Source organism: Oncorhynchus gorbuscha, linkage group LG24, assembly GCF_021184085.1.
Source record: "Oncorhynchus gorbuscha isolate QuinsamMale2020 ecotype Even-year linkage group LG24, OgorEven_v1.0, whole genome shotgun sequence".
Lineage (NCBI taxonomy): Eukaryota > Metazoa > Chordata > Actinopteri > Salmoniformes > Salmonidae > Oncorhynchus > Oncorhynchus gorbuscha.
The window spans coordinates 4,084,332-4,102,128 of NC_060196.1; the positions used below are offsets into that span (position 1 = coordinate 4,084,332).

The following is a 17,797-nucleotide window of genomic DNA, read 5'->3' on the forward strand; positions in this document are numbered from 1 at the left end:
GCAAACAAGAGGGAGCTCCTCTCGCTCTCCCTCTCTGTCTCTTTCCCTCTCTTGCCCTCTCCCTCGGCCTGCAAATCCACGCCGCTGCGACTCCCCCGTGACTCGAACCAGCTGTAATAAAGCCAAGGCAGCCTGAACCTACAAACAAAAAGCTAACACGCTATCGATCGGTGCCGGCCAACTTTCACGAGGTGGTGTCGAAAGGTCTTCGCTGTGCAGACAGCTTGAGCCCAGGGGTGGAGGGATATTATTATAAATATATATACACCTTTTTTGTGAGGAAGGAGAAATTCTCAATTTTGGACAATAGCATTGTGTAGTAATTAAGCTGTTATATGAATGGAAGTCAATCTTTAGACGTCTATATACCCCCAAATCAATACAGGTCCTGCCTTGCGTGTGTGTGTGTGTGTGTGCGCGAGTGAGTCTCCACTAGTGTGTATGTAAGTTATGTGCCCGTGCGAGTGTCTCCATCTCCACTTCCTAATCAACACTTCCACTCATAGGGAGGTCAGCTGAGCAGGCCTCTAGTGACCCTGGCACTGCTTTGAACTTAATTAAGCAGCTTTCAACACACTGGAGAGGAGACTCATTAATACCACGGTATGGCAAACGGCCAGACCGGATCTAGACGCCAACATCTGAACTACATAGAGAAGGAGAGAGGAGTTTCAGACTCTGTAAAGGTTAAGGTCCAGGGCAGTGAGGTGACCGTTTGGTCTAGCATCGCCGAAGCTCCATACTTTACTCTGAGCAACACTGAAATCCTGTGGATGAGGTACTGTATATACAGATCATTGGCTAATATGAACAGATAACATTACTGCGTAATACACACGGACTTTCAACTGAAATAGTGCATATCATATAAACAGCCATATGTAACTGTCAATACTTAAGGGGTGAGAGAGATAGGGGGGGTCTCACCCCTTCAAAGTATTGGCTGTTTATATGATATGCACTATTTCAGTTTGAATTAGACATGTCTTTAATCGTTTATTTCCCTTTTGTTTATTATCTACTTCATGTAAAGATATGTTTCCCATGCCAATAAAGCCATTGATTTGAGAGGGAAGGGGGAGAGAGGTAGACAGAGGGAGGGTGTGTGTGTGTTTGGGATACTGACTATAGGCCTGTTAAAGGAGAACTTTAGACCAAGGTGTTCTATAGCTCGGGGCCTAACGGTGATAAATGAGTCCCTTAATTTCTGCAAACACTTTATCTCTGCTTCATCTGTTTTCATTAGGCTGGCCCCAACCTCTGGCTGGGTGAGAACGTGCTGCTGCTGTCTGCTGCCTCCATTACAGCACTGTGGACACGCCCCAAATCGCACCCTATTCCCTAAGTAGCGCACTACTTTTGACCAGGGCCCCAAGACAGGTTGGTTGTTTAGCAACAAAACCGAGGCGTGCGCAACTATGGAGCAAAACAAACAGTGTTGACTTAGATTGTTGACAACGTGTAAACTATACTTAGTCTCTCATGTTTATTGAAATAATAAATACATTTTCACAATGAGCACTTGTTTCTCAAATACATTGTTACCGTTGTCGGTTAGCGAGCCAGCTAATTTTAGCATAGACGTGACATGAGTCAAAACACCTAAAAACAAGACATGGTATCAAGAACAATCTAGCTGAAATGAGCCACTTGCGATTCACTACATGGCAGCTTCTTGTTACTGTTGCTAACTATCTGGCCGTCCAGAATATAATAGCAACTCGCTGCCTTCTGCACCATTGGAGCGCGTGCATCGTTTTCGTCGTTGTCAGTTAACCCTGTCCGGCCCTGGTCAAAAGGAGTTCACTTTATAGGGAACAGGGGTCAAAAGTAGTGCACTATATAGGGAAACGGGTGCCATTTCAGACACAGCTTATGAAACCTATAGAGAGCTGCGTTGCATCAAAGAGTCCTCCGCTGTGAGTGTTGGCCGGTTAGATTGCTTTGAGGTATTCCATAATTAGACTTTTGGGAGGATCCATTGCTGCTCTTTTCTTTCCCGTTGTCAACGTCTCCACCGGTGTAGCAGCTGTACCTGGAGGCCGTATCAACTATGTACAATCAAGACAACATGACATTGAAAATGACATTATAGAGTCGAAAGAAAAACCAGACCTGAGGTGGAACATCTGTTGTAAGCTTTACTTTCAAATCCTGTTACATTTAGATCTGGCAACTTTTGAACATAAAATAATGCCAAAACAAAGACAAAACGAATACAAAAAACAAAAAAGTACAAATGATCTATTTACCAGTTATTGTCACAAACAACCCTGTACAGCCTTAACAATGAACTAATCAGAAAGCTTTATACAGCACATACCACTTTTTACTGAGTGCCAAAAAGATGAACGAAAACACACACAAAAAGAAGATAGTTGAGTCTTGTCGAGTCATAAAATAGAGAGATGTCATGCATACTCCGAAGTGCTCAGAAAGGTAGTCACCCGACATAACATTTAAAAAATAAAAAATAAATCACCTTCTGCTGCTTCTTTACAATTAGACAAAAAATGATAAGCAAACGATAAGTGCTTAAAAATACTGGGTTTGGAAAGGACAGAGAAGCGATCCCTGTCGGCCTTTTCTTCTCCTTAGACACACCAACCAGACCAAGGGGCCGTTCTATAAGAAGAAACAACTGCAGCCATTCTTGATTACATAATGATTATGCGGTAGCTATATATATATATATAAAAAAGGCATACAGTCAGTCGTAAAAAGACGGGCACATTCTTTTTCTTTGTTCCTCTTATTTTTTGTTTTTAGATTTGGACCCTGAAAATCAGTTTGACTCATTCTCAGTGGTCTCAGGCGGTTCCCTTCCACCAAGTGGCACTAGAGTATTACATATTAGAGGATAGATAAGGAGCTGGAGCTGACCTAGGAGTGTGTGTGTGGCAGGGGTGGGGGCTCCTTGTACTCCTATAATGTAGCAGCGACCAGCGGACAGCATGCTGAACATTGCTATGTTGTCAAAGGGGACTAAAAGAAAACCAACCACGGGGGAGAGATTTAACTGTTACACCCCTCCGTTACCAGGAAGTGACGGATTTAATCCTAGCATCACAACCTTGTTTTTAAGTTTCATTTGGTCTTAACAATGCATTTTTTCTCACAATTTTTTGTTGTTGTCATTACAAAGAAATAAAATATATATATATAAAAATAAAAAAAATCACAAGAAAATGAAAAGTACAAGAAACAAGCAAAACAATTAAGGTAAAAAAAAATGATATCCCTTTACAAATAAGAAACCATTTTGGCTTAAAGACCACTTGGGAATGCGAGCAAGGTCAATTAAATGGGTAATGCTTTTGAATAAAAAACGTTAATGCCTTTATTATGCTGCCTGGTCTCATGTACACTCTCCATGTTGAGCATCTCCGTCTGTACAGATAAATACATTTTTCATGTTCAAAAAGTGCAGCACTGTGCAAAATTGGCTTTGACAATTTAGCCTGGGCCCTTTGGGTCTCCCAGCGTAGTATAGTTCCACCTCGACTGCCTAATTCATGCAATTTGTGTTCATCTGCACTCTGCAATTTTACAGAGGTAAAAACCCTCCGCACTAAACCACAAAATGTCTACACAACAAAAATCAGGAAATCACGGTTTTGATTCAGATCGTTCACAGCAAACATCTTAAAAAGGTAATAAGTCTGTTTCCGGTGACATCCTATCGGACCGACCGCTCAAACGTTTCCACTATAACAATATGAACTAGCTAAGTGCTTTTGGTTTTGAAATGGGACTAAGCTAAGTGCAATTACAACTGAGAGATGGCGCGAAGGGGGAATAGAAAGCAGTACCATGTCTTCTCACTGAGATAGAAGCGACACCACCAAAATCAAACCAATGGCTGCTTCCTCGTCAACAACATTGGACCTATCGGAGCCTTCATCAAAATGGCTTCATAATAGCGATGCACGTTAGTAGAAAACGCTCATCGTCCTACGTTTAAAAGGCTCAGTAAAAAAGAGAAAGAGAGGGGGAAAAAACGAACGAACAACCTAAAAAGACACAGAAGGCCTCCGACCTACCAAAACCAACCCCTTGCTTTCTGTCATATAGGCAACGGTACCCAACAGTCCCTGCCTGCAACTACACCGCACATCTGTATCACGTTCGTATCACGTTCACATCACGTACATCAACAAAGAAAAATACATTCATTCAAGTCATTTTGGAACAGTTTCTTTCTGTTTTTTCTTTTACACAAAATTACAAAAGAGCTCCAAAAAGCACCATTGAATCGGCCTGTGGTGCCCGGAGCCGCTGGGGGTTTTAACACCCCGTTAGCTGGTCACCTCCACAAAACAGTTCTCTCTTACAGCGTATCTAACGTAATGGTGCGCCAGTCCATACATAGTTCTACACACGATGCTGGACCGAACAACACCTGGGTCATATTCATTAGGGCACAACGTAGCATAACGACAAGTTCTGATGATTCAGTCCTTTTTCTTCCGTTTGGTGCCTAATGAATAGGACCCTGGTCTCGGGGGTTACAGGTGTCCTTTGATGTGGGCTGTTGGGGTAAAACTAATCTGGTCCCAGATCTGTTTGTGGTGTCTTGCCAATTCCTACGGTCATTGTCACGACAGCACAAACAGACCTGGGACTAGGCTACGGTTACACAAGGGCTAAGTTGGGGAAAGCAAAGACTATAGCATGAGGCTATAACGTGTGTTACATTGATTTGAAAACCGTTTGAATTGGCAAAGGGCCTTGAGTAGAGAATGTCACTTGTTCTGGCCACCCCTCCGCACAACGTCAAACAACGTATAAGATGTCACCGGTGTGTATGGGTTGCCAAGACGACCGCCACCTGAGACAAAGGTGAGTTCAGTCAGCGATTTATGCATATGGTTTCCGCCATTACACAAAACCAAACAGATAAAGTCAAAGCTTAGTTGTGGGGGAGATTGAAGGCTACAAAACTATGTACAGAACACCTTTGTTAAATAATTCAATAAGTGATTGGTTTGAGGCGTTGCTTTGGAAACGAGACTTTTGAGAAAAAGCGTTCCGTTTCATTGGTTCTTGTTCGCGGCGCATCACAATTTACCAACCTGGGGATTGGTTCATCATACCCTATTAAATGACGTGCATCAAAGCGAGCAGAAACAAAGAGGCAGGCATGCTATTCTGATGCGTAGTAGCCAAAAGACAAAAATGCATTAAAAATGTCAGAGCACTTGTTTTGTTTCTTCTTCTTTTTCGACTTTTCTAACAAAAACAAAAAGAAAACACGGATCCGTTTTACAGGTAATGCAGTTGGGTCCTGGTCATTCAAAAGTCCAAAAAACAAACATTAGAAAATAAAAAGTAGAGATAGAGAGTAATAATTCAATCGATATAACAGATAAGAAAAGCAGCTTTTGATATAAATGCATTTTTCAGCACATACAGCCTTTTCTCTGATAAATTCTTTTTTTTGTTCTTTTTCATTGTCTACAATAACTACTTGTCTGTCTCTGTCCAGCTTATTCAGCTGGCTTGATTGGAAAGTTTTCCCCATCGCAGTGGATAACGATCATTCACACCACTGTCCAGGGAGAGAGGGATGGAGAGAAAGGGGAACGAGAGGGAGGGGGAAGAGATGGGGATGAGAAGGAGGAGAGGAGAACAGTCACACAGTCTTGGCTCTCTCCGTCAGTCCCAGTCCTAGGTAAGCCAGGAAGGAGTGTTTGAGTGAGGTGGGCGAGGGAGGAGAGGAGGAGGAGGCGGTGGAGGAGAGGAAAATGGGGGAGGAGGAGGGCGGCATCTGGAGTCTGGAGAGGGGCGAGTGGAATGTGGAGCGGTGGCGGTGGGTGAACAGGGTTGTGAGGGGGATCAGGTGAGCCCGCTCGCAGTTTCCCAACTGCTCGTAGACGTGGTGTGGGGAGGGGAAGAAGAGGGAGGGGCCTCCTCCATTGGTTGTGGTCAGGTAACGCTGGGCTGGGGGCGGGAGTTCCTGTTGACGGTGGTGTTGTTTCCCTGTGATGAGTGACAGGGCGACAGACTGCAGGGCCTGGGAGGCAGAGAGAATCATGAGGGGGCTGCTGCTACCGCTCCCCCCGCTACTCCCACCTCCACCTACCCCCAGGAGGAAGGGCTCCCCGCCCCGCAGAGACCCCACCAGAGAGCCCCCTAGCTGGGCCTGGAACTCCTCCTCGCCGGCCTCCTCCCCTTCCCCTCCACCCTGGTGCTTCTTGAGGTGGCGGCTGAAGATGAAGGGGTGGGTGGTGGTGAAGGGGCACTCCGTGCAGCCGAAGGTCTGGCGCGGGGCGTGCTTCAGCTTCTTGTGCAGGTTCAGGTTGTCCTTGCGCTTGCAGCTGTAGCCGCAGCGGTCGCAGTGGAAGGGCCGCTCGCCCGTGTGCACGCGCACGTGCTCGATCAGCTTGTTGGCCGTCTTGGACAGGTAGCCGCACTGCTCACACTTGTAGTGGTTGCCGAGGCGATGCTCGCGCACGTGCCTCTCCAGCGCGGGCTGGTCGCACCACACCGACTGGCAGATGCGACACTTGTACTCCATCTTGTAATGGGTCTTCAGGTGGCACTCCATGGCCGCCGGTCGATTGGTGGAATAAATGCAGACGGGGCACCTGGGAAACAGGAAGGAGGAAGTGGAAGGGGGCAGGACATGGGAAATACACACACAATAGCGAGGGGAGGTTTAACGAAGAGAGGACTTAAATACACGATGACCAAAACACACACCTTAAGACTTCAACACAAGGGAGGATGAAGAGGGGGAAGGTGAAGGAGGAAAGGTGTGTGTGATGTGTCCTGAATATTTGACCCTAAAGGAATGATTGGTGTGTGTGTGTGTTGTTGAAATGTTAAAGTGTGTAGGGTGGGTTGGGGTTGAAAGTGTGTTTGGAGTGGGTTGGTGGTAGGTGGGTGGGGCATGTAGAACTGGGCAGAGACAGGTTGTGGAAAGAGAACAGGATTGGACGGAATTAGGAATGGAAGGATAACTGAAATAAATGGAAATGTGGCACTTACATTTAAATAGCACCATTCATCTGCTCTGGGCCCCAAAGCGCTTCACAAACCCTGCAGAACAGAATCACCTCAGAATACAACCAGCCACGTGGTGAAGACCCTACACACACCTTCTCTCTCCCATACACTCCTGGACATACACTCCTGAATGAGCACTTCTGAGTACACTAAGGATGCACTGGTAAAGGGAGGCCCTTCTCTGTCCTAGACACGCCTCACGCCACACTCAGAGTGCACAGTCTTCAGTACACTCTCCTCTTCGGTACACACTACAGCCTCGTCTCTCTCTCTTATAAAAAAGTGTTTTTTCTCCATTGTCTACAACTTCTCGTCTGTCTTTTGATCAGCTTATTCAGCTTGATTTGAAAGTGTTCTCCATTGCAGTGGATAACCACCACTCCCGTCACCCCACCGTCCACTGCTGAGCACACACTACTTAGTACACAACCCTGCCTGGACACACTACTCTAGAGTCTAGACTAGAGATACCCTCTTGAACTGGACTGAGGGGGCAGCTGTGTTTGGGCAACCTGCTTTTAACTCTGACCTCTCAAACCTTACCTGCACAGCTAATGTGGACTGTCTGTCTGGTTGTAAAGTCAGGATAGAGGATGGATTTCTAACAAACATTAAAACACTCTACTATAATGACTGAACTAATTGCACCCTTGAACATTTGAAATGTGAAATAAATACATGCCCATGTACCTAAAATGGACTAATACTGTTAGCAGTGTTGATGGTGTGTGTGTGTGTGTGTGTGTGTGTTCCTGTATTGACCAATGAACGTGGAGAGAATCGGTGGTGGCGTATTGAGACCTTAACCGTGCCTCTACTCCTTGTAACAAGACGAGACACTAACAGATGCCTCAGTAAACTACGACCCTGACTCTCTCACTCCAAACACCAAACCAACTACTGATCTAATGCTACCGATGGCTAGACAATGGACAGTATCTGGTGAATAGTGGTGACAGCTTGACATTAAACATGGTCAAGTGACCGTGAAGGCCGATCAGTTAATGGCGAGATGAGTTCAATGGCGTCTGATTGATATCGATGGCTCTACACGTGCATTGACTGACTGCGTATCATGGAAAACAACTTCCACAAATAGATCAACAAAAAGAAACACATAAAAATGACAGTGACTGTTGTGTGTTAACTAACAATCTGTTTCTACTGCGCTTAAATATTTCCCTAGATGACTGTTCAGATTTCCTGTTAAGTGACTGCATGTACTACTTTCATCCCAGATGGTTTCAAATGCAATCTGGGAAAATAGAACATCTATGTGGTATAAAATATGCATCTGTGTGTGCAGGCTTTAAAAGCACAGCGCTAATGTCATTAGCATGTTGTTGCGTGTGTGTTGGAGGAGCTTCATGTTCTGGCATGAACAGACGGGCTAAATGGCTATGTATGGTTTACTGTGTGTGTGTGTGTGTGTGTGTGTGTGTGTGTGTGTGTGTGTGTGTGTGTGTGTGTGTGTGTGTGTGTGTGTGTGTGTGTGTGTGTGTGTGTGTGTGTGTGTGTGTGTGTGTGTGTGTGTGTGTGTGTGTGTGTGTGTGTGTGTGTGTGTGTGTGTGTACATCACACAGTACAACAGAGGCTCCTATAGGGGTATAGAAGTATTGGGTCAGAGGGGGACAGTGTTTGGTATTTAGGGCTGTGAGTGTAATAGGGGTTTATATATACTCTGTGAATGTCTTAATAGCTTCAGTGAGCTAGATGTCCTATGCACGTAAATGTGTATGTTGGACAGTGTCTGTGTGTTGACGTCATCTAGCTTGAAAGTGTGGCTGAATGCATGCACACATTTACAGACTGCGTGTGTATTATGTTTATGCATGTGGTCTTACACGCATGTTTTCGACTTAATGTGCATGCTATAGTCAGTCGGTCAGTGGGTTACCGTCTGCCGGTGCGTCTGTACATGTGTGAGGGAGGAGTCGGGGTAGGGTAGGGTGGGAGGGTGGTGGAGTAGGAACCTCTGTCTGTACTTGCTTTCCTTACTTGAGCCCTCCGGTGGGGACGGCGTGGCACTTCTTGTGCTCCAGCAGCTGCTCGGGCGTCTTCAGGAACTTGTGGCACACGTCGCACTCGAACATGCGCGTGATCAGGTGGATCTGGAGGTGGCGCTCGTACATGGTCCGCGTCTTGCACACAAAGTTGCAGAAGACGCACTCGAAGCCTGGTGGGGGGAGAGGGAGTTAGCATGACTTCAGTGCTCCTCGTCCTCTTAATTAAACATCACCCCTGTCATATCCTTGTGTGTGGCTCAGATTATTGCTCGTATTTAACTCACATATTCTGGACACATCACACACACATTTACGTCACTGCATAATTTATGTGAAAAAAGTCTGTGCTTTTGCATGCTAGCTGTTCGAGGAGACTTTCAGTCATTGCGCTAACGCTAGTTAGCAATAGCGTGCAAAACTACATCTAACTTCCTGCATATTGGACGCAGAGACGTAAACATGGTATCCATGAGTTCATCTCACGCTGGGGAAGTAGATAAAGGGCTTACACTATCCCTTTAACTTCTCTGGGATAGGTGGCAGTATTTTAACGCTCCGGATGAAAAGCATGTCCAAAGTAAACTGCCTGCTACTCCGGCCCAGAAGCTAAAATATGCATATTATTTGTAGATTTGGATAGAAAACACTGAAGTTTCTATAACTGTTTGAATCATGTCTGAGTATAACAGAACTTATTTGGCAGGTGAAACCCCGAGGACAATCCATTCAGATTTTGTTTTGAGGCCACTCTCTTTTCAATGGGTTTTCATTGGAAATCCAGAGTTCTAAGGGACCTTCATGCAGTTCCTACCGCTTCCACTGGATGTCACCAGTCTTTAGAAATTGGTTGAGGTTTTTCCTTTGAGAAATGAAGGAAGTAGCCATGTTCAGAATGAGGCTCGAGGGAAGTGTACTCTTTGTTAGAGGCGCATGACCTGAAAGCTAGATACACTTTGTTTTCCTCCGGTATTGAACACAGATCTTCCCGTCTTCCATTGTATCGATTATTTACGTAAAAAAAATACCTAAAGTTGTATTACAAAAGTAGTTTGAAATGTTTTGGCAAAGTTTACAGGTAACTTTTGAGATATTTTGTAGTCACGCTGCACAAGTTGGAACCGGTGTTTTTCAAACGCGCCAAATAAATGGACATTTTGGATATATATTGACGGAATTAATCGAACAAAAGGACCATTTGTGATGTTTATGGGAAATATTGGAGTGCCAACAGAAGAAGCTCGTCAAAGGTAAGGCATGAATTATATCTATTTCTGTGTTTTGTGTCGCACCTGGAGGGTTGAAATGGGATTGTCTGTATTTGTTTACTGGGGTGCTGTCCTCAGATAATAGCATCTTTCGCTTTCGCCGAAAAGCCTTTTTGAAATCTGACACGTTGGCTGGATTCACAACAAGTGTAGCTTTAATTTGGTATCTTGGATGTGTGATTTCATGAAATTTTTATAGTAATTTATTTGAATTTGGTACTCTGCATTTTCACTGAATTTTGGCCAGGTTGGCTAGCCCCACATATCCCAGAGAGGTTAAACGCCCAGTGCAGTCAACATTCTGTTTTCTGTGATTAATATGATATTGTACAACAGCCGATGAAACAAACACTGTGAAAGTGTGAAATGTGATCAGTGTTATTTCCTGATAGCTGCTGGTTGAAAATACAACCTACACAGGACCTTCTAATCAGCAGGTTTGCATGAGTGGGAGTTTCAGATTTCCATGGTGACATCACCAGGCAGTAAATGAGTTAATAGACCAATAACAAAGAGAGTTCCAAACCTCTCTGCCAATAACAGCTAGTTTTCAGTTTTCCCCTCTCCACTCAGACCCCTCCCAGACAGTCCTACCTAAAATCTTGCTTGAGAAGTAGTTTTTTGCACATTTTTAATGGAATCTATTACAGTAAGGTACTTATTGTTACCCAGAAATGATTTGATTTTGAGATAAAAATTGCTGCATTGGGCCTTTAAGGATACAGAATTAGAAGTAGATTAAATTAACTGTAGTTCTACATAATGTTCCAGCCTATACATCCCAGAACTCCTTGCCTTTTTCAGACTTCTCTTCAGTTCCTGATCCCGAGTGGCTGCTGGAGCTGGATTGGCTGCCTGCAGAGGAGGGAGGGGCCAGCAGGTTCTTGAGCTCCTCATTGGCATGGGTAAGTTCTCCACCCTCTGAGCTGTTCAGCGAATCGCTGAGGGCCGACAGTGAGGAGGAGGTGCTCTTAGTCTCACTGAGGGGGCTCCGCGAGTTCAGACCTAGGAAGAAGAGGGGCCAAGAGTCAATCATCATTGAATTCATCATTGCACTCAGAAAATGTACCATTGTAATTACATTTCACTTTACTTCCTGAAAGATTAAGTAACATACCCCAATTCTGTCACTACCAGCACTGCCACCGTCATCATAAGTGCTTTCTCACCATTAGACAGGGTACCTCAACCCAATAAAAGGAGGAAAAGCACTAAACTACAGTCAAAACCACACACACACACACACACACAGAAACACACACACACAGTCTGTTGAATACAAAATGAAAATCACACACACTGCAGGCAGGCAGGTTCAGCTTCAGGGCCATGTCCTCTGACTGGAGCCCTGCTGCCAGTCCAATCAACAGCCAGTATGCTTTTATTGATCTCTCTCTTTTTCCTCTCTCCTTCTCTCTGTTTGACCGCACTTCTCTGGGATAGAGAGAGAGAGTATGAGAGAGAGAGAAGAGGGGAGGAGGAGGGTCACGGCTAAGGGAGCTAAGATGGCGGGAGCAACTCAGGGCACAGCTCAACAAAGGGCATTCAGTCAGGGAGAAGGAGAGGGAGGGAGGGAGGGAGGGAGGTGAAGGAGTATAGAGCTGCTGGCTGCCATGGATTGTGAAATGGCCGACGCCAGCTACCTCACACACATTTGTATGTGCGCGTACACACACGACACAGGCACATACACACAATTGCACTGAGGCATCCACACAGACACATTCAAAGACACATATGGTGCATAGCCTACACACTTTCATCCTTGAGAATGAGAGAATGCAGGTATAGAAACGCAGAAAGCAGAGAGTGAAATACCATTGTATCCATCTCTCTCAACGCCGAAGACCTCTAGAGGTAGATTAAAGACAAAACGAGGCTCACCACTCCACTATCTAAGGGAGCTATAGAGTACATGATGCTCTGCGACAGTACAGAATGTCACCTTATATTTCAGGGAATTTTATACATGTTTCACCGTTCAGAAATGAACCTAATGTATCTAGCCCTCCAATTTGAAGCAGTCATATGTATTTGGACAAATTCACTTATGTGTATTAAAGTAGTTAAAAGTTTAGTATTTGGTCCCATATTCCTAGCATGCAATGACTACATCAATCATGTGACTCTAGTAACTTGTTGGATGTATTTGCAGCTTGTTTTGGTTGTGTATTAGACTGTTTTGCCCAATAGAAATGAATGGTAAATAATATATTGCGTCATTGGAGGCAGTTTTATTGTAAAAAGGAAAAACAATATGTTTCTGAACACTTCTACATTAATGTGGACGCTACAATTACGGATAAATGAATCATGAATAATGATGAGTGACAAAAGTTACAGATGCATAAATATCTGCTAATGGGCCAGAATCTGGGAGATTGAATGTATCTCTGTCCTGATCCTACTGTACCACCACACACAGTATCTCTGTCCTGATCCTACTGTACCACCACACACAGTATCTCTGTCCTGTTCCTACTGTACCACCACACACAGTATCTCTGTCCTGTTCCTACTGTACCACCACACAGTATCTCTGTCCTGTTCCTACTGTACCACCACACACAGTATCTCTGTCCTGTTCCTACTGTACCACCACACAGTATCTCTGTCCTGTTCCTACTGTACCACCACACACACAGTATCTCTGTCCTGTTCCTACTGTACCACCACACACACAGTATCTCTGTCCTGTTCCTACTGTACCACCACACACAGTATCTCTGTCCTGTTCCTACTGTACCACCACACACACAGTATCTCTGTCCTGTTCCTACTGTACCACCACACACACAGTATCTCTGTCCTGATCCTACGGTAACACCACACACACAGTATCTCTGTCCTGTTCCTACTGTACCACCACACACACAGTATCTCTGTCCTGATCCTACTGTACCACCATACACACAGTATCTCTGTCCTGTTCCTACTGTACCACCATACACACAGTATCTCTGTCCTGTTCCTACTGTACCACCACACACACAGTATCTGTGTCCTGTTCCTACTGTACCACCACACAGTATCTCTGTCCTGTTCCTACTGTACCACCACACACACAGCATCTCTGTCCTGATCCTACTGTACCACCATACACACAGTATCTCTGTCCTGTTCCTACTGTACCACCACACACACAGCATCTCTGTCCTGATCCTACTGTACCACCATACACACAGTATCTCTGTCCTGTTCCTACTGTACCACCACACACACAGTATCTCTGTCCTGATCCTACTGTACCACCACACACACAGCATCTCTGTCCTGATCCTACTGTACCACCACACAGTATCTCTGTCCTGATCCTACTGTAACACCACACACACAGTATCTCTGTCCTGTTCCTACTGTACCACCACACACACAGTATCTCTGTCCTGATCCTACTGTACCACCATACACACAGTATCTCTGTCCTGATCCTACTGTACCACCACACAGTATCTCTGTCCTGATCCTACTGTAACACCACACACACAGTATCTCTGTCCTGTTCCTACTGTACCACCACACACACAGTATCTCTGTCCTGATCCTACTGTACCACCACACACACAGCATCTCTGTCCTGATCCTACTGTACCACCACACAGTATCTCTGTCCTGATCCTACTGTACCACCACACACAGTATCTCTGTCCTGTTCCTACTGTACCACCACACACACAGTATCTCTGTCCTGATCCTACTGTACCACCACACACACAGTATCTCTGTCCTGATCCTACTGTACCACCACACAGTATCTCTGTCCTGTTCCTACTGTACCACCACACACACAGTATCTCTGTCCTGTTCCTACTGTACCACCACACACACAGTATCTCTGTCCTGTTCCTACTGTACCACCACACACACATCTCTGTCCTGTTCCTACTCTGTCCTGTCCTGTTCCTACTGTACCACCACACACACAGTATCTCTGTCCTGTTCCTACTGTACCACCACACACACAGTATCTCTGTCCTGTTCCTACTGTACCACCACACACACAGTATCTCTGTCCTGTTCCTACTGTACCACCACACACAGTATCTCTGTCCTGTTCCTACTGTACCACCACACAGTATCTCTGTCCTGTTCCTACTGTACCACCACACACAGTATCTCTGTCCTGTTCCTACTGTACCACCACACACAGTATCTCTGTCCTGTTCCTACTGTACCACCACACACACAGTATCTCTGTCCTGTTCCTACTGTACCACCACACACACAGTATCTCTGTCCTGTTCCTACTGTACCACCACACACACAGTATCTCTGTCCTGTTCCTACTGTACCACCACACACTGTACCACCACACACACAGTATCTCTGTCCTGTTCCTACTGTACCACCACACACAGTATCTCTGTCCTGTTCCTACTGTACCACCACACACACAGTATCTCTGTCCTGTTCCTACTGTACCACCACACACACAGTATCTCTGTCCTGTTCCTACTGTACCACCACACACACAGTATCTCTGTCCTGTTCCTACTGTACCACCACACACACAGTATCTCTGTCCTGTTCCTACTGTACCACCACACACACAGTATCTCTGTCCTGTTCCTACTGTACCACCACCACACAGTATCTCTGTCCTGTTCCTACTGTACCACCACACACACAGTATCTCTGTCCTGTTCCTACTGTACCACCACACACACAGTATCTCTGTCCTGATCCTACTGTACCACCACACACACAGTATCTCTGTCCTGTTCCTACTGTACCACCACACACACAGTATCTCTGTCCTGTTCCTACTGTACCACCACACAGTATCTCTGTCCTGTTCCTACTGTACCACCACACAGTATCTCTGTCCTGTTCCTACTGTACCACCACACACAGTATCTCTGTCCTGTTCCTACTGTACCACCACACACAGTATCTCTGTCCTGTTCCTACTGTACCACCACACACAGTATCTCTGTCCTGTTCCTACTGTACCACCACACACACAGTATCTCTGTCCTGTTCCTACTGTACCACCACACACACAGTATCTCTGTCCTGTTCCTACTGTACCACCACACACACAGTATCTCTGTCCTGTTCCTACTGTACCACCACACACACAGTATCTCTGTCCTGTTCCTACTGTACCACCACACACACAGTATCTCTGTCCTGTTCCTACTGTACCACCACACACACAGTATCTCTGTCCTGTTCCTACTGTACCACCACACACACAGTATCTCTGTCCTGTTCCTACTGTACCACCACACACACAGTATCTCTGTCCTGTTCCTACTGTACCACCACACACACAGTATCTCTGTCCTGTTCCTACTGTACCACCACACACACAGTATCTCTGTCCTGTTCCTACTGTACCACCACACACACAGTATCTCTGTCCTGTTCCTACTGTACCACCACACACACAGTATCTCTGTCCTGTTCCTACTGTACCACCACACACACAGTATCTCTGTCCTGTTCCTACTGTACCACCACACACACAGTATCTCTGTCCTGTTCCTACTGTACCACCACACACACAGTATCTCTGTCCTGTTCCTACTGTACCACCACACACACAGTATCTCTGTCCTGTTCCTACTGTACCACCACACACAGTATCTCTGTCCTGTTCCTACTGTACCACCACACACACAGTATCTCTGTCCTGTTCCTACTGTACCACCACACACACAGTATCTCTGTCCTGTTCCTACTGTACCACCACACACACATCTCTGTCCTGTTCCTACTGTATCTCTGTCCTGTTCCTACTGTACCACCACACACACACAGTATCTCTGTCCTGTTCCTACTGTACCACCACACAGTATCTCTGTCCTGTTCCTACTGTACCACCACACAGTATCTCTGTCCTGTTCCTACTGTACCACCACACACAGTATCTCTGTCCTGTTCCTACTGTACCACCACACACAGTATCTCTGTCCTGTTCCTACTGTACCACCACACACACAGTATCTCTGTCCTGTTCCTACTGTACCACCACACACACAGTATCTCTGTCCTGTTCCTACTGTACCACCACACACACAGTATCTCTGTCCTGTTCCTACTGTACCACCACACACACAGTATCTCTGTCCTGTTCCTACTGTACCACCACACAGTATCTCTGTCCTGTTCCTACTGTACCACCACACACACAGTATCTCTGTCCTGTTCCTACTGTACCACCACACAGTATCTCTGTCCTGTTCCTACTGTACCACCACACAGTATCTCTGTCCTGTTCCTACTGTACCACCACACACACAGTATCTCTGTCCTGTTCCTACTGTACCACCACACACACAGTATCTCTGTCCTGTTCCTACTGTACCACCACACACACAGTATCTCTGTCCTGTTCCTACTGTACCACCACACACACAGTATCTCTGTCCTGTTCCTACTGTACCACCACACACACAGTATCTCTGTCCTGTTCCTACTGTACCACCACACACACAGTATCTCTGTCCTGTTCCTACTGTACCACCACACACACAGTATCTCTGTCCTGTTCCTACTGTACCACCACACACACAGTATCTCTGTCCTGTTCCTACTGTACCACCACACACAGTATCTCTGTCCTGTTCCTACTGTACCACCACACACAGTATCTCTGTCCTGTTCCTACTGTACCACCACACACAGTATCTCTGTCCTGTTCCTACTGTACCACCACACACACAGTATCTCTGTCCTGTTCCTACTGTACCACCACACAGTATCTCTGTCCTGTTCCTACTGTACCACCACACAGTATCTCTGTCCTGTTCCTACTGTACCACCACACAGTATCTCTGTCCTGTTCCTACTGTACCACCACACACACAGTATCTCTGTCCTGTTCCTACTGTACCACCACACACAGTATCTCTGTCCTGTTCCTACTGTACCACCACACAGTATCTCTGTCCTGATCCTACTGTACCACCACACACAGTATCTCTGTCCTGTTCCTACTGTACCACCACACAGTATCTCTGTCCTGTTCCTACTGTACCACCACACACACAGTATCTCTGTCCTGTTCCTACTGTACCACCACACACACAGTATCTCTGTCCTGTTCCTACTGTACCACCACACACAGTCCTCTCTGTCCTGTTCCTACTGTACCACCACACACACAGTATCTCTGTCCTGTTCCTACTGTACCACCACACACACAGTATCTCTGTCCTGTTCCTACTGTACCACCACACTGTACCACCACACACACAGTATCTCTGTCCTGTTCCTACTGTACCACCACACACACAGTATCTCTGTCCTGTTCCTACTGTACCACCACACAGTATCTCTGTCCTGTTCCTACTGTACCACCACACACACAGTATCTCTGTCCTGTTCCTACTGTACCACCACACACAGTATCTCTGTCCTGTTCCTACTGTACCACCACACACACAGTATCTCTGTCCTGTTCCTACTGTACCACCACACACACAGTATCTCTGTCCTGTTCCTACTGTACCACCACACACTGTACCACCACACACACAGTATCTCTGTCCTGTTCCTACTGTACCA

At 45.8% G+C, this 17,797-nt stretch overlaps 1 protein-coding gene across 1 annotated transcript in view; it reads right to left on the minus strand.

Moving 5' to 3' along the window:
- Positions 1 to 2,116: 2,116 nt before the first annotated feature.
- Positions 2,117 to 17,797, minus strand: part of LOC124013285 (zinc finger protein 827-like) — a 125,496-nt gene continuing 109,815 nt past the window's right edge. The window contains exons 13-15 of the mRNA XM_046327551.1: positions 11,078 to 11,287; positions 9,010 to 9,187; positions 2,117 to 6,590 (exon numbers count right to left, since the gene is read on the minus strand). Of these exons, the coding sequence (XP_046183507.1) occupies positions 5,636 to 6,590; positions 9,010 to 9,187; positions 11,078 to 11,287 (1,343 nt within the window). The 3' untranslated portion in view covers positions 2,117 to 5,635. The remainder of the gene's footprint in view (positions 6,591 to 9,009; positions 9,188 to 11,077; positions 11,288 to 17,797) is intronic.